Here is a 22225-nt window from a genome sequence, read left to right as displayed (position 1 = left end):
GTTTACTTGATCTAGGCCACACTTGGATTGCATTCTCGTGTCGGAACAGTAGCAACATGTTGGTTATACATGACATTTTGCCCAAATTATTTGACTATGTTATGCTGACGAAAAGGGAGTTAAGCGCCTTTGCTAAGAATATTTAGAAGCAGTAGACCCCGGGCTGAATTAGACTGCTATTTGGTCCGCGAACGAGTTAGACTTCCTACAAAGTTAGCTAGCCGACTCCAAATTCCCCATTTTACGCTATTGCAGTTACATCGGCTATTGTAACTTTTCTTAAATACGTTTAAACTGTCAAAGTTGATTGTTGTGAAAGAGAAAAATAGACGAGTTTGGTAAATGTAGAAGAATGTTAGAACTATGTTTACATTGTGCATATAAATATAAAAATTTATCGTGTATATTTGATTGCTTAATATCACATATAAGAAATCATTGATGATGCAAGGGTTCAATTGTGTTTGTTCTAGGACGAAATAATACATATCGTTTGTTAAACATGTCAAAAAGTAACAAAAATTCCGAAGAATATGAAAATGAAATTGAGAATTACAAGAACGAGTATGAAACGGATAGAAAATAAAGCACAAGAGGAATTACGCAAACGATTTAAGGTGGAAAACACACAAGCAGCGAACAAGAGAACAGAAATGTAACAGTCTAGGGGTTAGCTAATGTATGAAAATATGCGACAATTAATTAATGGGCATAAGTTTTAAGAAATCAAAATCACTGCAACATATCATTTATGATGTAACTCACTTGAACGTGAACGTCAATCCAAATATCTCACAAATATTTAAAGAGACGAACAATATACTTTAGTGTGAAAAATTGTTTCAGCCATTGCACGATTTTGATAACCATACCGTATGATTTGACAGTGATGACTGTTAAAAGATTCAGAGCAGCAGCTGGAACCGGAGTATCTTAGTGGTATACAACACAATGATAGTTTACTAGAGTCTTGAGAAAAAAAAATCATTAAGGAGGTTTCACGCTTACTTCAGATATGAAAATTGTTGTTTGAGCGTACAATCCTTTTACCTTATGAAAAGCTTTTACTGAATAACAAAAACCCAAACATAAATATGGAAGCAATAAAAATAATCTGTGTAACCTTAGCATTCCACAAAATCATGATTGGAGATACAGTGATGGCAAAAATAATTTTTTTTTATTGATAATGGACGTGAACTTTAAACGGTACATCGGATTTTATAGTGCCAACACTTGCTGATGTATTGAAATCTAACAGGCATAATAAGACTATGAAATCAAATACTTTTGAATATTCGAGAAAATCGTCGGCAGATGAAATTTTCTCATTGTAACAAATGAAACAATACACGATAGATATACTTCTTCATTTTATCCCTTAGTAAATGACTCACAGAAGATGAATATAATAACAGGATCAATTGGATTATCGGGTCTTATATAATATGTACTTTATGTACAACTAAGCTATGGTACACGATCCCCCAACAAAACAACGACAACAACAGCAACAACAACAGTAAAAACATGCCCCACTGTTTTTAAACAGCAGCTTATAAAACTGCGATTGATACCAGACAAATGCTGGTATTGCCTTTTTGGGCATCTCGAACAAATAGATGGCAAGATACTTCATGCTATGTTTGACTCTGTCTATGAAAGACTCTCTGCTAATTTGTCACTACCACCAACACTGAATCTTCCACCTTCTAATGAAATGCTTACCAAACATACACTGGACAAACCAGCCGTTGACAAAGCCATACATAAATAACTGATTATCATGGCAATTGTCACACATTTTTCTTTGAACAATCTTTTCAGCCTTTCAGCTAATGGTAATTTTTCACTAAGTTTTGAATTAACTTTTTCAATGGTGTCTTTAGAAGTATGATGGGAGCTGTTAAATGTTTAGGTATACGTTATTTCTACTTTAAACAGTTTTGAAAATTATTTTTCCGAACAACTTTTTGGTTGCTTCATTTTCGTTGTTGGCATATTTCATCCTGTCCTTTGTCATACTGTAAAACGTCTGGCATCACATGTTTTTTCACCAATTATTAACTGCTAGATCATCAGCGTAAGCTCTTGGTTCTCGTAATCATTTCTGTGTTAAATAACCTTTTTCTTCATGAAACAATATTGACTGATTCCTGTGTACATTGTAATACGCGTAATTCATCATGTAATTCACATATTAATGGCTTAATTTGAGAAACCCTCATCTGTCTTATTGCCTTTTCTTTAATTTTTGCATACTGTTTATTTTTATAGTTGTTTTGTACAATAAACAAGTCAGTCGAATCAAATTATGTAGATGGCATTTAGAGGTCTGATAGTGAAAGCAAAGGAATTCGTTTTAACAGACAGATATGTTAATATTGTTATTTCTTCCATTCCCCATAGAAAATGTGCAGAAAAGTGAGTCAAGACACTCACCTGCCTAAATGAAAGATTGAAATAGAAATGGATACTTGTCTTTCAAAAATAACTTTGATATTGCGTTTTTTCTTTAGGCATATTCTCCTCCTGATGATTCATCAGACGAATATCGACAATATGAAACTTAAGGATATTTTAAACAACCATTGTTTAAATATTATTTTATTGCCCATGTAATTTGCGTTACTGTTTAGATTAGTTACAAGTTACTTTAGTACTTTGCCGGTCTTGTGATTAATAATTCTCCAGGATGGCGAATTATTTTAAATATAACACCCTTCAAACAGTTGAAAATACCACAAGATATTAAACATCTGAACCGATCACATCGTCGTATTACACACATTCCACGTGGTTTCAAACTTAAACACGATTTACTAGTGGCAATACAAAACTTATTTGATGCAAATGTGTAAGGAGATGATAAAATGCTGAGGTAAACAGTTTAGAGAGAAAGCTTGAAAAATGACAATCATTTGTTATAGTAATGACGAAGTTGTCAAGTTGAATTAAAGTACAAACAATTTATTCATCAGTCACAACGACTAATTGTAAAAGGAGTTTTGATGCTGTGTATGAAAGACAGAGAAAACAAATGGATACAAATGTATTGTGTTCAACAATAGAAAAGATTAAGATGCTGTGCAAGGATTACCAAGTATGTTTTATTCTCGAGTCTACAAAGTAGAACAGCAGTTTACACAAGCAACAACATATTTCTGGAATGATTTGCGAAGTACACTTGATAATATATTATATAGTACAGGTACCATACAAAATGTCTACCACATCATCTAATTGGTAATATTTGCTATCGCTGAAGAATATTGAGATGGTTTTGACACTCAACAGTCAAAAGAAAGAAATGGTACTATTTTGAATTCTCGTAAATTCTTTCTGCACAGAAGAGGATAATCCCTTATAGGGACTCATGTTTTGTTTTAGGGATACGAAATATGTTTGGTTTCTTGTGTCATAAGGTTTGGTGTTATCCTATAAATCTTGGTAACAGTTATGTATCTATAATTAATTAAAAAAATGAACTGTAACTGTCAGGACTTTATATTGTCTCTAATGGCTTGATTTTGTTGTTTGGATGTCCGTCTATAGTTCTTAACATGAGTGTATTGAGACACTGCCAACCCCTAAATGTTGTAGGCATATAATGATTGACCTTGACTATAATATTTTCCATCATCTCTATTTGAAAGCTATCCTTAATATTTTGCTCATAATTTGCTTAAGAAATCTATGTAGCATCATGACCATTGCTGTGATTATGTTTCATCGGAAATATTTTCATAGTCTGTAAGATATTCTAATGCTATTTTAGTTATTTTCAAACTCGCATGATTTTGTCGGCCTTGTACACTGCAGTAAAGTCCAGGATGTTGTTTGTAATTATTTATGCTGACATTCCTATACTCTTCAATAATGTCACTCTACGTTATAAGGATCTTTTATGACTTTGTGGTCATGTCTATCACATAATGATTTCAATTTGACATGTTTTGGTAACATCCCTTTTTACTTGTTATTCGCCTGTATTCTCCTTCATGCTTTGAGTCTGGAATAAAATGTTTCTTTTGATGTTAATTTAGTTTCTTTTTTAAGCTATTGTAAAATCATCTATGTGCTGGCAGGGATTAATGCTGTTTTCTTCTCTTTCTCCAAAATTTGGGTTCTATGTTTTCAAAAACGTTTCATGGTTTCATTGTATTTGACAGCCCTTAAATATGTTGGTAAATTGTTCTTACCTTTGTTCCATGAACTGGAAGATATATAGGAACCCGATTGTCCACGCTAGAAAAACTTCATAAGCGTCCTATTTGACGAAACGTAATTTTCATCTATATTTTGGTGTTATTGTTACTTTTTAATGGGTGTCGTTTTCTCCTCCAACGTCTTCATAAACAGACGAAAATTATAGATTGGTGTATTGTGGATGCAGAGTGGGTTTATAATGTTTGGATGTCTAATTTATACTAACCTTGTTCAGGCTAGAATTCATATCAGTCAAATGACAGTGACCTCGTACTTTGTTTTCGATTACCTTCTTTAAAAATAGGACATAGCCTGGTAGAATTTATTTTCCTTCTTTTTGAAGATCAATACAGCAATAGCTTTAGATCGAAACCCTTCATAGACTAACTCTGATATTTATTGCAAATGTTCGTAGATCTATTTCTCTATATGTTATAGGCTCGCAGCCTTTGTGCATGGATTCACGATGTTACTTGCCATAGAGGTGTTTGATCTGAAGACTAATTCATGAATGTATATGCTTGACAGTTTGCCTTGTTCATAATTTATTGGAGTCTTGTTTGCAAGTATTTATTGGCTCGATAATACTTTCGAAATTAACCTCAAAAGCTAGGAGCTCCGGAAGTAATTCAAGCTTTAGCCAGATGATAATGTTCGCGCTTTTTACGCCAGTATGCATGACTTGCAATCTTAAGTAATCTTCCATTGTGTCAAATTGATGTCATAATTCATATCAAGTACTCCAATTTGCACGCCAGTACTAAGGACGAATCATCCAGGTGAGTAATTGTGTGCTCATTTAAAACCAGAATGACGGGAGTCGAACCTACACTGATAGCTTACCAAGCATGTAAGCCCTGTATCACTGAAGCAAATTTAAGTCAGTCCTAAAAAATAAAATAAGAGCTTTCCATGCTGTACTCGTGGACGGGGATACTAATTTATTTTCATATTTTTATTTGATATGTGTAGTTTAGTGTAAAACTAGAAACATGTAGACATAATGTTGAATTATTCTCAACACTGATTTTTCATAACGGGTTCAACCACATGGATGTCCAGATCTTTCATGACATTATTGAACACAATGGCAATGATAACTTTTCATAGTGGAATAAAATGCAGCACATTTTTTAAAACTGCGGATGACATACAAACACGACAGAATCAACACCTAAAAGTTTGGAAATTCTTTACCGCATGTAGATACAGCACAAGTCATCATCAAATAATTGTTCCTCTCAATTGTTAAGAAATTTATGGAAAAGACTCGTACATTTTTATCTCAAATTGATAATTTCGACATTGGATTTAACCAGTCAAACACCAGTATTTGACGCAAGTAGGTAACTGATGCAGTTTTTATCCTTTTAGACCTTTGTATTTGATAGCGAAGAAAATCCTTCTAGCCTGCTATTTTTGTTTTAAGACTAACCAATAACCAAAAACATGTCCAAATGTATTCCTAAGGTTTTGCAAGATTCATTTTGAACAATTCTATGATGACGAAATCACAAACTTGTAAGGCATAATCATGGATAAGACCTGAGTAAAATACATGTTTACTCCTACCAGAACCTGGCGTCAAGTTGTAGCGCGTATGTCGAAATTATCAATTGGAGTAAACAATCTTCCAAAATCTAATGAAAAACACTAATAAGCATACATTAGAATAATAAAAGCAATATTCACAAGAAATTATAAATTTGATAAATCTAGTCTCAACCGTACAGAAAACAAACTACAATGTATATTTATCAATGACTGGTGCCTATCTATTCGCTTTCTGCAGCAAACAACTGTATTTTCATCCGCGATACCGTATCTGTATCGGCACTTGTGTAAACAAAATCCGGAACCTTGTTCCATTTTTGTGTGCACATCATCTATTTAATTTTTTTTTGTAACCATCACAATGTGCATTTCCCATTTATTTGCTAAAGTAAATCTTCAGTATCCGTTGAAGCAAATATTAATGGAAAGTGGAAAGTATAATAAAATGCTATTAATCATCGGTCTCTTGTGTTGTCAAATTTGAATATTTTCGAGTGCAAGCACGAACGAGGAGTCATAAAGCAAACAATAATGATTTCTAACATAAAATGATTCATAGTTATTCATTTGAATTCAAAGAAAAGATTACAAATGATATCTTGGCATTTACTTCCCAGTCTCATAATTGAACTCAGTAACGGAAATCATGTTCTTCTTGATTAAAAACGTACGACAGATATTTTCTCGTTTGATTTATTTTTTATTTGTGAAAAAGTATGTACAAAATTTCATTCTATATTGATACGCTGGCAGGACTTTCTAGCCTTCGTCATTCTGCTGGGATAGTTTATCCTAGAATTTTAGATGTAAACGATTTCCAATTTGATTATTCAGTTTGAATATTCATATCAACAAATGTGAAAACTTCTTCTGTGGTAAAATAATAACAGCTGGAACAAAAATATGTGTTAAAAATTCACTTCCATGAAATGAAACTGACATGACCATATTAAAAAGCATATGAGTAATATCTGAAAAGGTTTAATAAACCATGACAATATATTACAGAGTGTCCGATCCCTTCTACACCAGCCTTTCGGAAGGTGGAGTACACTGGGCGGACGGCCGGGTCTTCTGCTAGGTATGAGTGTTTACGTGGATTCCACTTGGCCGGTCCAGACACCAGGGTATGTCTGGTGACTGGCGAATGGGAAGACACAGAACCCACGTGTCGGCGTAAGTCTAAGTATATATATATATATATATATATATATATATATATATATATATATATATATATATATATATATATATATATATATATATATCCGTCTGCTTGCCCATGGTCTATATTTAATGTTAGCACAAACTCACCAAATAGTCTACTGTGACTGTTGAACTGAGTTCGATCCCTGCGGAGGAGGGTTAGAGACTATGTTCCTTTTCAAGCTTGAATCAACATCAAACCATGATTACTTATTTGTAAGGCTCGATAGAGGAGATGAAATGAAGTTTTCTTTTCAGATAGCTAGGTATCACTATAGCTACAATGAGATGGGTTTACAGTATTAATTGTTATGTAAACAACCATTCCATAAATGCTGATGTGTAAGGTCTTTTATCGTATCTTGCACCTATAATTCAACAGAAATCAGATACTCTGGCTGAAGTAATAAAACAAGATTGATAATGAAGAAATTGTTTGTTTACTGAGAATCAAAGATAAGGACATAATCACTTACCTGTACTTTAATAAAGGATTAGATTACTGTTTTACCGCCAGGCTTGAATAATGCACTCAATTGTGCTGGAAGCTACAATTTATCAGGGACACTACACTGTTGACATATTGATCATTTTGGGACATGATTCAGCATCGTAAATCGGATATATTTGTCAATGCTCAAACACACAAACACCTGAGCCTTCTAGATGTTCGATGTAACGGGAGGAAAATGATATTTTGTTTTTCATGAAACAAGGAAATAGTGGTAATTAATTTCAAGGATCAGATGATTTGCATCGTGTTTTCGGGGAGGATTAAATAATAATGTGGGATAATAATACTGCTTCTCTCTGGATGGAACACGGGAACGAATAACCATTAGGGGTTTTCATATTGGGGTGTAAGGATGCAAATTTCTGTCGATCTATAAGGAGCACATTAACTTGGGACCAGAGAACAATTAATTAGATTTATGGGAACAGGTGCTTGTTAAATCGCTAAACTGCAATGATTTATAATGTCTGTGTTGGGAGAGAAAGTGATTCTTAATTAAGCCTTCGTTTATTTAACCGTTAGACGACTAGAAAAGGAAAGGTTAACTTCGATTTTATATCGAAACTGTCAGAAGCTTAGTTTTCCAGAATCAGTTGTTTGGAAATCAAGAAATTAGGCTGACCGCAATTTTGTCGGCTAGTTATAAAAGCCGATATATGTAGTTAATCCTGATTGGTTCTGCTAATTAATAAGGGCGTGTTTACCACACGAAATTTCCTAGCTTTAAAATTGCTCTCATCGAAAAATTGAGTCAGTCTGCGATTTTCCTGCAAGAGTGAAAATATAGGAGACTCCAAGACTGAATTTGTAAGAAATTCTCTCTTGAAACATTCGTCAAAGGGATCGGATGTCGGGAAAGTCGACGAACACAATTCAGCGGTAGAAGCGAACATAGCTTGAAAGCACAGGGGAAATAGCTCCACTGACGTATCCACGTACCTACTTATCCATGTATATGCGTTTCTACGTAGTTAGGTATCCACCTAGTCACACAAAATTTGAGGACCGAAAAGAGGCGAGGCATTAGGAAGGATGGAGAAGGCAAAAAGCGAAAGTACATAGAGGAACAACCACAGTGAAGTTGGAGTGGACTGGAATAAACAGGTTACGAAGTTGTACAAGGCAATGACTTCGATTGTTCACTCGATTATATGATGAACCAATTCTATCATTTAAAACAGATCGGCTATTTATATAAATATATTTGTGTTTGAAATTCGGTGAAAGATTTATTTCAGAAATAAGTGTATCTTCCTAATGTAATGTATTATCACAGTTATTTGTGTAATTGATTAAATTGTTGTTTTTTATGTGGGGGCTCGTGTCATTCTGTTCTATATATCTGCTCAGATCTCAATTTATTCCACCTATAAGTTTCACACTTTATATTACTATTTACTCCATCCGGGCAATAACACCGAGGGCGATCATCTCCTAGATAACGAGAACCGAATAAAGCGGACACCTTGTAAGAAGGTACAATCCTCCAATCAATCAAAACAACCCACCAGCACCGCTACGTGTTGTAAACAAGGGAACAAATAACTATTTCTTTATGTTAAAGAGGAAAATCATTGTTACCTGTATCTTGACTATCTTTATGAGCGAGGTCTTCGATTGTAGATTAAAAGTTAAACTCGAGTTACAAATTAAATCCACCTAACTTTTTATAAAACTCCTACGTAAAACTTATGGCTTGACAAAAAAGCAAGACTGAAAGAATACAGATAGTAAATTTCAGAAAACAAAATAATATAACATTTTCAGATAAAAATGATCCCTTCTTTGTTTATTTATAGGAGTCCAGTGTGGATATCCGGGGAACATTGAAAACGGTTACTTCTCGGGTTTAGAGTTTACATTTGACTACAGGGTGATATACAAGTGCAACAGGGGGTACCGACTGGTTGGCTCTAGGACCCGATACTGTAATGAACTGGGATCCTGGGTAGAACCCGCACCAGTGTGTGAAAGTAAGTAGTATGATACAAGGAGATACGTGGCCCCGTTAGACCATTATAGTTGTATGTAGCTTCTTCTCTCTGTAGTATATTTAATTTGGTTTCATGTACACGTCACACCAGATTGTTTCACCATTGTCCTGAGTAGGAGGGTTAGAGACTATGTTTCTTTTCAAGCTTGAGTCAACATCAAACCATGATTACTTATTTGTAAGTCTAGATAGTGGAGATGAAATGAAGTTTTCTTTTCAGATAGCTAGGTATCACTATAGCTACAATGAGATGGGTTTACGGTATTAATTGTTATGTGAACAACCATTTCATAAATGCTGACGTGTAAGGGTTTTTATCGCATCTTGCACCTAAAATTCAACAGAAGTCAGATACTCTGGCTGAAGTAATAAAACAAGATTGATAATGAAGAAATTGTTTATTTACTGAGAATCAAAGATAAGGATATAATCACTAACCTGTAGTTTAATAAATGATTAGATTACTGATGTACCGCCAGGCTTGAATAATGCACTCAGTTGGGCTGGAAGCTACAATTTATCAGGGACACTACACTGTTGACATATTGATCATTTTGGGACATGATTCACCATCGTAAATCTGATATATTTGTCAATGCTCAAACAGACAAACACCCGGGCCGTCTAGATGTTCGATGGAACGGGAGGATAATAATGTTTCGTTTTTCAAGAAACAAAAGGAAATAGTGGTAATTAATTTCAGGGAACAGATGATTTGCATCGTGTTTTCGGGGAGGAATAAATAATAATGTGGGATAATAATGTTGCTTCTCTCTGGGTGGAATACGGGAACAAATAACCATTAGGGGTTTTCATATTGGGGTGTAAGGATGCACATTTATGTCGATCTATAAGGAGCACATTAACTTGGGACCAGAGAACAATTAATTAGATTTATGAGGACAGGTGCTTGTGAAATCGCTAAACTGCAATGATTTATAATGTCTGTGTTGGGAGAGAAAGTAATTCTTAATTAAGCCTTCGTTTATTTAACCGTTAGACGACTAGAAAAGGAAAGGTTAACTTCGATTTTATATCGGAACTGTCAGAAGCTTAGTTGTTCCAGAATCAGTTGTTTGGAAATCAAGAAATTAGGCTGACCGCAATTTTGGCGCCTGGTTATAAAAGGCGATATATGTATTTAATCTTGATTGGTTATGCTAAATAATAAGGGTCTGCTTACTACTAGAAATTTCCTAGGTTTAAAATAGCTCTCATCGAAAAATTGAGTCAGTCTGCGATTTTCCTGCAAGAGTGAAAATATAGGAGAATTCGAGATTGAGTTTGTAAGAAATTCTCTCTTAAAACATTCGTCAAAGGGATCGGATGTCGGGAAAGTCGACGGATAGAATTCAGCGGCAGAAGCGAACAAAGCTTGAAAGCATAAGGGGAAATAGCTACACTGACTTATCCACGTACCTACTTATCCAAGTATATACATATCTACGTACTTAGGTATCCATCTAGTCACTAAAAATTTGAGGACCGAAAAGAGGCGAGACATTAGGGAGGTTGGAGAAAGGAAAAAGCGAAAGTACATAGAGGAACAACACAGTGAAGTTGGAGTGGACTGGAATAAGCAGGTTAAGAAGTTGTACAAGGCAGTGACTTCGACTGTTCACTCGATTATATGATGAACCAATTCTATCATTTAAAACAGATCGGCTATTTATATAAATATATTTGTGTTTGAAATTCGGTGAAAGATTTATTTCAGAAAGAAGTTATCATCCTAATGTAATGTATTATCACAGTTATTTGTGCAATTGATTAAATTGTTGTTTTTTATGTGGGGGCTCGTGTCATTCTGTTCTATATATCTGCTCAGATCTCAATTTATTCCACCTATAAGTTTCACACTTTATATTACTATTTACTCCATCCGGGCAATAACACCGAGGGCGATCATCTCCTAGATAACGAGAACCGAATAAAGCGGACACCTTGTAAGAAGGTACAATCCTCCAATCAATCAAAACAACCCACCAGCACCGCTACGTGTTGTAAACAAGGGAACAAATAACTATTTCTTTATGTTAAAGAGGAAAATCATTGTTACTGTATCTTGACTGTCTTTATGAGCGAGGACTTCGATTGTAGAGAAAAAAGTTAAACTCGAGTTACAAATTAAATCCACCTAACCTTTTATAAAACTCCTTCATATAACTTATGGCTTGACAAAAAAGCAAGACTAAAACAATACAGACAGTAAATTTCAGAAAACAAAATAATATAACATTTTCACATAAAAATTATTCCTTCTTTATTTATTTATAGGAGTCCAATGTGGATATCCGGGGAACATTGAAAACGGTTACTTCTCGGGTTCAGAGTTTACATTTGAAAAGAGGGTGAGCTACAATTGTAACAAGGGGTACCGACTGGTTGGCTCTAGGACCCGATACTGTAATGAACTAGGATCCTGGGTAGAACCCGCACCAGTGTGTGAAAGTAAGTAGTATGATACAAGGAGATACGTGGCCTATTAGACCATTATAGTTGTATGTAGCTTCTTCTCTCTGTAGTATATTTAATTTGGTTTCATGTGCACGTCACACCAGATTGTTTCACCATTGTCCTGAGTAGGAGGGTTAGAGACTATGTTTCTTTTCAAGCTTGAGTCAACATCAAACCATGATTACTTATTTGTAAGTCTAGATAGTGGAGATGAAATGAAGTTTTCTTTTCAGATAGCTAGGTATCACTATAGCTACAATGAGATGGGTTTACGGTATTAATTGTTATGTGAACAACCATTTCATAAATGCTGACGTGTAAGGGTTTTTATCGCATCTTGCACCTAAAATTCAACAGAAGTCAGATACTCTGGCTGAAGTAATAAAACAAGATTGATAATGAAGAAATTGTTTATTTACTGAGAATCAAAGATAAGGACATAACCACTTACCTGTAGTTTAATAAATGATTAGATTACTGATGTACCGCCAGGCTTGAATAATGCACTCAATTGGGCTGGAAGCTACAATTTATCAGGGACACTACACTGTTGACATATTGATCATTTTGGGACATGATTCACCATCGTAAATCTGATATATTTGTCAATGCTCAAACAGACAAACACCCGGGCCGTCTAGATGTTCGATGGAACGGGAGGATAATAATGTTTCGTTTTTCAAGAAACAAAAGGAAATAGTGGTAATTAATTTCAGGGAACAGATGATTTGCATCGTGTTTTCGGGGAGGAATAAATAATAATGTGGGATAATAATGTTGCTTCTCTCTGGGTGGAATACGGGAACAAATAACCATTAGGGGTTTTCATACTGGGGTGTAAGGATGCACATTTATGTCGATCTATAAGGAGCACATTAACTTGGGACCAGAGAACAATTAATTAGATTTATGAGGACAGGTGCTTGTGAAATCGCTAAACTGCAATGATTTATAATGTCTGTGTTGGGAGAGAAAGTAATTCTTAATTAAGCCTTCGTTTATTTAACCGTTAGACGACTAGAAAAGGAAAGGTTAACTTCGATTTTATATCGGAACTGTCAGAAGCTTAGTTGTTCCAGAATCAGTTGTTTGGAAATCAAGAAATTAGGCTGACCGCAATTTTGGCGCCTGGTTATAAAAGGCGATATATGTATTTAATCTTGATTGGTTATGCTAAATAATAAGGGTCTGCTTACTACTAGAAATTTCCTAGGTTTAAAATAGCTCTCATCGAAAAATTGAGTCAGTCTGCGATTTTCCTGCAAGAGTGAAAATATAGGAGAATTCGAGATTGAGTTTGTAAGAAATTCTCTCTTAAAACATTCGTCAAAGGGATCGGATGTCGGGAAAGTCGACGGATAGAATTCAGCGGCAGAAGCGAACAAAGCTTGAAAGCATAAGGGGAAATAGCTACACTGACTTATCCACGTACCTACTTATCCAAGTATATACATATCTACGTACTTAGGTATCCATCTAGTCACTAAAAATTTGAGGACCGAAAAGAGGCGAGACATTAGGGAGGTTGGAGAAAGGAAAAAGCGAAAGTACATAGAGGAACAACACAGTGAAGTTGGAGTGGACTGGAATAAGCAGGTTAAGAAGTTGTACAAGGCAGTGACTTCGACTGTTCACTCGATTATATGATGAACCAATTCTATCATTTAAAACAGATCGGCTATTTATATAAATATATTTGTGTTTGAAATTCGGTGAAAGATTTATTTCAGAAAGAAGTTATCATCCTAATGTAATGTATTATCACAGTTATTTGTGCAATTGATTAAATTGTTGTTTTTTATGTGGGGGCTCGTGTCATTCTGTTCTATATATCTGCTCAGATCTCAATTTATTCCACCTATAAGTTTCACACTTTATATTACTATTTACTCCATCCGGGCAATAACACCGAGGGCGATCATCTCCTAGATAACGAGAACCGAATAAAGCGGACACCTTGTAAGAAGGTACAATCCTCCAATCAATCAAAACAACCCACCAGCACCGCTACGTGTTGTAAACAAGGGAACAAATAACTATTTCTTTATGTTAAAGAGGAAAATCATTGTTACTGTATCTTGACTGTCTTTATGAGCGAGGACTTCGATTGTAGAGAAAAAAGTTAAACTCGAGTTACAAATTAAATCCACCTAACCTTTTATAAAACTCCTTCATATAACTTATGGCTTGACAAAAAAGCAAGACTAAAACAATACAGACAGTAAATTTCAGAAAACAAAATAATATAACATTTTCACATAAAAATTATTCCTTCTTTATTTATTTATAGGAGTCCAATGTGGATATCCGGGGAACATTGAAAACGGTTACTTCTCGGGTTCAGAGTTTACATTTGAAAAGAGGGTGAGCTACAATTGTAACAAGGGGTACCGACTGGTTGGCTCTAGGACCCGATACTGTAATGAACTGGGATCCTGGGTAGAACCCGCACCAGTGTGTGAAAGTAAGTAGTATGATACAAAGAGATACGAAGCCCCTTTAGACCATTATATTTGTATGTAGCTTTGCTCTCTCTAGTATAGTTCATTTGGTTTCATGTGCGCGTCACACCAGATTGTTTCACCATTGTCATCTGGAGGAGGGTTAGAGACTATGTTCCTTTTCAAGCTTGAGTCAACATCAGACCATGTCTTTCAGCTGCTCTTGTTGCCTGTAGGTCAGATGTCGCTGTTCCCCACTCTATATCTCTAAGTAAGACCGTGGGTGCGGGATCAACAGTGACAGTTGAATGTGAATCTGCTTATGTTGCCCAAGGGGACATGACCACCACATGCCTGCCGAATCGAGACTGGCCACCGGTCAAGGGACACTGCGAAAGTATATAATATTAATACCACCACCGCCTCCACCATCAATAATAATAATAATAATAATAATAATAATAATAATAATAATAATAAGTATGTAATACTAATAATAATAATAATAAGTATGTAATACTAATACGACCACATCCACCATCAATAATAATAATAATAATAATAATAATAATAATAATAATAATAATAATATACTGCAGAATCAAAGAAGATAATTATAATAAGTTTGGCAGTTATATACAATTAAGTATTATTAAACATACATATAATTTTTCAGATATTGAAAAACACTCTACAACCTGAATGGACTGTACTTTTGTTCAGAACCAATAATAATAGCCTATATTGAAACACAAATATACAAAATGTATATCAGCACACAATTAACGCCGGCCATTTAAGAAACATGAATCTGGTCCTCGTATTGAAACGTGCAATTTTGCCCGATAGTGGTGAAGAAAGAAACATTAATATCGTTATTTTTTCCTCCGTACATTACGAAGAGTACAATCAATAGTAAAGAGAATACAGCAAAAACATAAAGTACAGTAATTAAAGGTGATAAATAACATAAAATTGCTAATGAACATACGTAAATAAATGCATATATGGTGAACATTCATCATGAAAACTAAGGAAATTTAACTGGGTATATTCAGGTCATAGTTTTCAAATTTTTTTCTGGGGGGTGCGTGGCCTGGGCCTGACGTCCCGCTTGCCAAAGGAAAGTGAAGCGTCTCTCATAGCCTCTCCTTCCCAGGTGTAGTGATCGCCGCAGGACCACTGTCTCGGTCTGCGGGGCGGGAGGTTACTTGCATATGGCCTCTCCTACTCTATTGTGTCCACAGCAGCACCTTCACGCGGTGCCCCGTTTTAACAGAGCCTGCTGTGTGGCGCAACCGAGTACCCGGCGGTATAACTGGGTGGGCAGACTGGGCTCATTAGCCTTGGCAGGCAACCAGTCTAAGAGAAGGGAAACTCTGACCCCAAACCCGGGCAGATGAAGCTCGTTAGCCTTGTCAGGCAGTTCATCTAGGAGAAGGAAACTCTGATTCAAAACCAACCAAGTCCCATCCATTGGATTATGGCTCCACTGCCTTGTGGATATCTTCGGGAGAAGGAAAGGCTACGGGAGTAAACCCAGACAGAAAATCAGGAGTGGGGCCCCTAAGGCGGCTGGGGGTCGACTACGACCTCCTTCCTGCAGCTCCTGCATCCAAACTGGTGCCAAATGTCATGCTCAGCATTCCTTTGGACCCCACCAGCAAGGACGAGAGGGGGATCCTGACGTCTGGGCAGCCCAGGATCTCCATACTCCACGCCCAGGCTTGCGCCCTGGAGAGGACACTCCAGTCTCGCTACTGAGTGAGGAAACAACACGGAAGCTTACAGTTTACGGGTTATAAGTCCCACCCGATTGGCGTAGGGAAGGGGCGCCACGGGTCAGCTTTGACGGTGGGAGGGATCATCGTGTCCCACTGGCCAACTATCGCCCGCCTCAAGCCGGGCAGCCCCCGGTCAATAAGGTGTTGACCCGCCATCGTCTGCCTGCTCCAGTGGGTGTCTGGAGCTCAGTGTATTGTTCAGCATGACAAGCAGACGGTAATTCCACACCAGACAAAAGAAACAAGAAACCAATAAAGAAGACTCCAGCTCTTCGATTTGCAAGCTGGAATGTGCGCACCATGTGTACAGGCATCTCCGACGACCTCAGAGAAGTGGACGACACCAGAAAGACGGCCATCATTGATAGAGAACTCACCAGACTAAATATCAGCATAGCTGCCCTCCATGAAACCAGGCTCGCCTCTAGTGGCTCCCTCAGAGAGGAAAACTACACCTTCTTCTGGAAGGGTCGAGATCCTGAGAAGCCCCATCAGCACGGAGTGGGCTTTGCCATCAAAAACAATCTCCTGGCCTCGGTTGAACCTCCCACAGGGGGCACTGAGCGTCTCTTGTCCATCCGCCTCACCACTACTTCAGGTCCTGTCTACATCATCAGTGTCTACGCCCCAACCCTCACGTCATCAGAAGACGTGAAGGATCAGTTCTATGGGCAGCTGGACGAACAGATCAAAGGATGCCCCAAAAATGAACCACTATTCCTCCTCGGCGACTTTAATGCCAGAGTAGGTGCGGACCACGAGTCATGGCCTACCTGCCTCGGATATCATGGCACTGGAAAGACCAACGAAAACGGCCAGAGACTGCTGAAGCTATGCACCTACCATGGCCTGTGCATCACAAACACCTTCTTCAAGTGTAAGCCACAACACAAAGTGTCATGGAAACACCCCAGATCTCATCACTGGCACCAACTCGACTTGGTCATCACCAGGCGCTCTGCCCTTAACAGCGTCCTCTCCACGAGAACCTACCACAGTGCAGACTGTGACTCCGACCATGCCCTTGTGAGCAGCAGAGTGCGACTACAGCCACACGCGCTACACCGCTCAAAACCAAAAGGACGTCCTCGCATAAACACTGCACAGATGTCAGTCCCTGCCAAGGTGGAGGAGTATGTGTCTGCCCTGAACAAGGCTCTCCAGGACCTGCCTGAGTATGACGCTACAGCCAAGTGGAATGCCATGAAGGGTGCCATCTACAGTACGGCTATGTCAACGTTTGGCAAGAAGGAACGACCCAGCCAGGACTGGTTCAATGCACACCTATCAAGGATGGAACCACAAATCGAGGAGAAACGAAAAGCCTTCATAGCTTACAAAAAATGCCCTAATGAACGGACGCTTGCTGCTCTCAGAAGTGCCCGAAGTAACACCCAACGCATTGCTAGACAGCGTGCGAACGAGTACTATCAATAACTGTGTGAAGGGATCCAGCGCAGTGCCGAGTCCGGACACATCCAAGGCATGTACAGTGGCATCAAGAAGGCTCTAGGCCCCACAGTGAAAGGGGTCGCTCCCCTGAAATCCCTGACGGGAGAGAAGATCACAGACCGTGGGCAACAGATGGCCAGATGGGTGGAGCACTACTCAGAACTATACTCCCGAGAAACATCAGTCACTGATACAGCCCTCAGCAGCATAAAGAATCTGCCCACCATAGAAGAGCTCGACAAAGTGCCAACCTTAGTGGAGCTCAGCAAAGCAATCGACTGCCTTCCAAACGACAAAGCACCAGGTAGTGACAGCATCCCGCCCGAAGCTATCAAACGTGGAAAACCAGCATTGATTAAACCACTGCACGAGCTACTTTGCCGCTGCTGGGAGGAAGGAGTAGTCCCCCAAGACATGCGTGATGCCACAATTGTGACCCTCTACAAAAACAAGGGCGACCGCAGTGACTGTAATAATTACAGAGGGATCTCGCTTTTGAGTATTGTTGGTAAAGTGTACGCCAGCATCATACTCAACAGGCTTCAGTTGCTGGCAGACCGTGTGTACCCGGAATCACAGTGCGGCTTCAGAGCAGGAAGGTCGACGACAGACATGATCGTCTCCCTACGACAACTCCAAGAGAAGAGCAGAGAGCAAGGTCAACCACTCTACATGATGTTCATCGACCTCACCAAGGCCTTTGACTTGGTCAGCAGGAAGGGCCTTTTTAACTCCTCAGCATGATAATCTCTTTCCATGCAGATATGAAGGGAACAGTCCTGTATGATGGATCATCCTCAACTTCCTTCCCAATTAACAGTGATGTGAAGCAGGGCTGCGTGCTGGCACCAACACTTTTGGGGATCTTCTTCTCCCTGCTCCTGTCCTACTCCTTCGACACGTCCACGGATGGCATATATCTACACACCAGGTCCGATGGGAGGCTGTTCAACCTGGCACGACTGCGCTCAAAGACCAAAGTGAGAGCTGTGCTCATCAGGGAGATGCTTTTTGCAGATGACGCAGCTCTTGTGGCCCACACCGAGGAAGCCCTCCAGAGACTGGGAGTCCGTTTTGCTGTTGCCTGCACGCAGTTTGGTCTCACAATCAGCTTGGATAAAACAAATGTCAGCGTGCAAGATACCACCATTGCCCCTTCAATCAAAATCAACGGTGTCACCCTGGAAGCAGTCAACAACTTTACCTACTTAGGGTCAACCATCAGCAACACTCTCTCGATTGATATGGAGCTGGACAGAAGGCTTCGAAAGGCAAACACCATCATGGCTCGATTAACAAAGAGGGTTTGAGAAAACAACGCGCTGACAGAGCACACCAAGGTCCGAGTCTACCAGGCCTGCGTTCTCAGCACCCTTCTATATGGAAGTGAGACGTGGAGTACCTACATGAGGCAAGAACGCAGGCTCAACTCCTTCCATATACGGTGCCTAAAACGCATCCTGAAAATCAGCTGGCAAGACCGTGTTCCACACAGCGAGATCCTGCAGCGTGCAAGTACCCCCAGCATGTACACCCTGCTAATTAAACGCCGCCTTCGATGGCTGGGTCACGTCCGACGCATGGAGGATGGAAGGCTGCCAAAGGACATCTTATATGGACAGCTGGCCACTGGCATGAGAAGAGTCGGACGCCCCTCACTCCGTTTCAACGATGTGTGCAAGAGGGACATGAAGGCATGCAACATTTCACCCGATGGCTAGGAAGAGCTGGCTGAGGACCGAGGCACCTGGAGACTGATGGTAAACAATGGCATATCAGTCGCTGATGTGAGGAGAGGCCAGTTGGCGGCAGAGAAACGTAAGAGAAAGAAGAACGCAACAGCAACCACAGTAACGCAGACTTCCCATTATGCCTGCACCAACTGCAGTAGGGACTGTCACTCACGTATAGGCCTGCACAGCCACAGCAGACGATGCCAGCAGAGACAGACAACACCCCAAGGGCGCTATTCGCATGGTCTTTCGAGACCGAGTCGCCAATGATGATGATGATATGGTGAACATTCATCATGAAAACTAAGGAAATTTAACTGGGTATATTCAGGTCATAGTTTTCGAATTTTTTTCTCATACACTTGATTGCCATTTAGATGAACACAACTGGCAGGTTACTAGGTAGATTCATTTAAAAAATCTTAGAAAAGGTTGTTCTATCCCAGCTTGTATCTCATCTAAATTCAAACAGTCTTTTTAACAATGTACAATCTGCATATTGCCCTTGCCACAGTACTGAAACTACTCTTCTAAAAGTAGTTAATGACATTCTCTTTGCGTTGGATAGCAGAAAGATTACAATCCTCATCCTCCTTGATTTGTCTGCAGCATTTGACACAATAGACCATGATATATTACTTCGCCGTCTCCAGCATGCATTTGGCATTCGTGATACAGCCTTACTGTGGTTCATGTCCTACTTAGTCAACAGGACACAAATTGTATCTGCAAATGGAATACAGTCCAGCCCAGTTGATCTATGTTGTGGTGTTCCACAGGGGTCTGTTCTTGGACCTGTTCTGTTTATTCTGTACACTCAGTCGCTCTCAAGTATCATAGATCATCATCCAGTGTCTCGCCAATTGTACGCTGATGACACCCAAATATACAAATCTGGCCACCCAACTGAAGTTGATGCTACCATCCAAGGTGTATAGAGGTACATTTCTGATGTGAAATCATGGATGACTGTAACAAGCTGCATATGAATGATGATAAAACTGAGGCCATTCTGATCACAACACAAAGACTTTCTCATTCACATCCTTTACCTCAAACATTAAATATCAGCAAAGCCAAGATTAAATTCACACAGTCAGTACGAAACCTAGGTGTTACTCTGGACAGTACTCTCACATTGCACCAACATGTCATGAACATATGCAAGGTTGCATATCTTGAGCTGAGACGCATCAGCTGAATTCGCAAATATCTTTCAGTTGATGCCACTAAAACACTTGTGTGTTCATTAGTACTTTCAAGACTGGACTATTGTAACTCAATTCTGTCTGGTTCATCTCAATATCTACTCCAGAAACTTCAAAAAGTTCAAAACACAGCTGCTTGGATCATACTTAGAGTACCATGATCAGAGCACACCTTCCCGCTGCTCTGTACCCTACACTGGCTATCCATTCGATCCTGAATCAAACACAAAATTTGTTCTCTGTGCTACATTTCACTGTCGGACTCTAGTCCAACATATCTATCTGACCTCACCCATGTGTACACGCCAGCAAGATACTTACGCTCCTCTTCTGACAGTCGTATACTAATTATTCCCACTATGAAAACAAAGTCATATGGACAGCGTTCTTTTGCATACCAGGGCCCGGCAACGTGGGATGAATTGCCCACTGAACTTAGACACAAAGACACAGTGATCACATTCAAGAGGGCTCTCAAACCTCACTTGTTTCGACTGCAAGAACAAACTTAAGGACCTAATAATGTTTCCTACCTGAGATATTCTCAGTATGTTTTTTCGTTTTTTAATGTTTTTCTAATTTCATATTGTTTGTTTTTGTAATAATATTATTCTGATTTTTATCTTATAGGTGTTGCATAACGTTGTAAAGCGCTTAGAGCTTCTAAAGATTAGGCGCTATAGAAAGTCTTCATTCTTATTATTATTTATTATTATTATTTACAGGTAAACATAATATAGGACCTACTCATTGCAAAATTTATTATCGAAAGCAGCTATTGCGCCCTTCAAATAAAAGTACTGGAATGGTTATCCATTGTAATTATATAAACACCACCAATGATGAACGACACAGAATGTATAGTGTTATCAACCTAAATTATAGAAGTACTGACAAAAATTTAGTCAAGAAGATGGTCATTATAATCACTGATACAGCCAAATTATTTTTGTATATTTTCTCGACCTAGAAGCAATAGTTGAAATGCATATGAGATGGAAATACATTAGTTGTTCATTGCTTTAAAATAATTAACAAATAACGGATCATCATTGATAAGAGAGCATTCACCAAATCAGTATTGGGCAATGAATCTAAGTACATGTATACATTTATACATATATCCCAACTTTATCAATATCACCAGACCAAAATATTTCACGGTCTTGTGTAAAATAAATTACATACGGATAGAAAATGACTAACAACTGAGGTGCAGACAACGAGCGTGAGCAGATTCCTCCACAAATGAGAAAAGTTTTTTCACAATATTGGCAACAAGCCGATATAATAACGGATCCTGGACATTTTTTATCTTATTTCCCATATTACAAGGGAATCAAGCTACAGTTAAGCAGTAGTTTCTGAACTCGACCAGGATACATATCTTCATAAAGTCTAATTTTAAAAGTATTTTCATAAAAGAAATGAAATTAGAATTTAACAACAATTTTCCATTTAGATTCATTAACCGGGAATCGACATTGAAGAATGTACAATCCTAATAATAATAATAATAATAATAATGGTGATGGTAGTGTTGGCAATGAAGACAGTAATAAAGATGATGCGCGCAATTATGAATATGTTGATAGAGTTGTTAATGATGACTACTACTACCACGACGGCAATGATGATATCGATAAGGTATTGATTTTTGTTATATGTTAATGA

The 22225-nt window shown here is 38.3% G+C and overlaps 1 protein-coding gene across 3 annotated transcripts in view; it reads left to right on the top strand.

The window, feature by feature from the left end:
- The window catches only part of LOC149808180 (sushi, von Willebrand factor type A, EGF and pentraxin domain-containing protein 1-like), a 144342-nt gene that overhangs the window by 101528 nt on the left and 20589 nt on the right, over positions 1 to 22225 (top strand). For 2 of the 3 annotated variants that reach the window (XM_089974299.1, XM_089974291.1), the window contains 4 exons: positions 6772 to 6939; positions 9283 to 9456; positions 11754 to 11927; positions 14224 to 14397. In XM_089974299.1, the coding sequence (XP_089830425.1) occupies positions 6772 to 6939; positions 9283 to 9456; positions 11754 to 11927; positions 14224 to 14397 (690 nt within the window). The remainder of the gene's footprint in view (positions 1 to 6771; positions 6940 to 9282; positions 9457 to 11753; positions 11928 to 14223; positions 14398 to 22225) is intronic. The other variant, XM_089974307.1, reaches the window with a different exon arrangement.

The sequence above is a fragment of the Sinohyriopsis cumingii genome, chromosome 1, assembly GCF_028554795.1.
Source record: "Sinohyriopsis cumingii isolate HCF-2022 chromosome 1, ASM2855479v2, whole genome shotgun sequence".
In the NCBI taxonomy this organism is placed as follows: domain Eukaryota; kingdom Metazoa; phylum Mollusca; class Bivalvia; order Unionida; family Unionidae; genus Sinohyriopsis; species Sinohyriopsis cumingii.
Note: the sequence above shows the minus strand (reverse complement) of the source record. Positions and strands in the feature narration are given on the sequence as shown.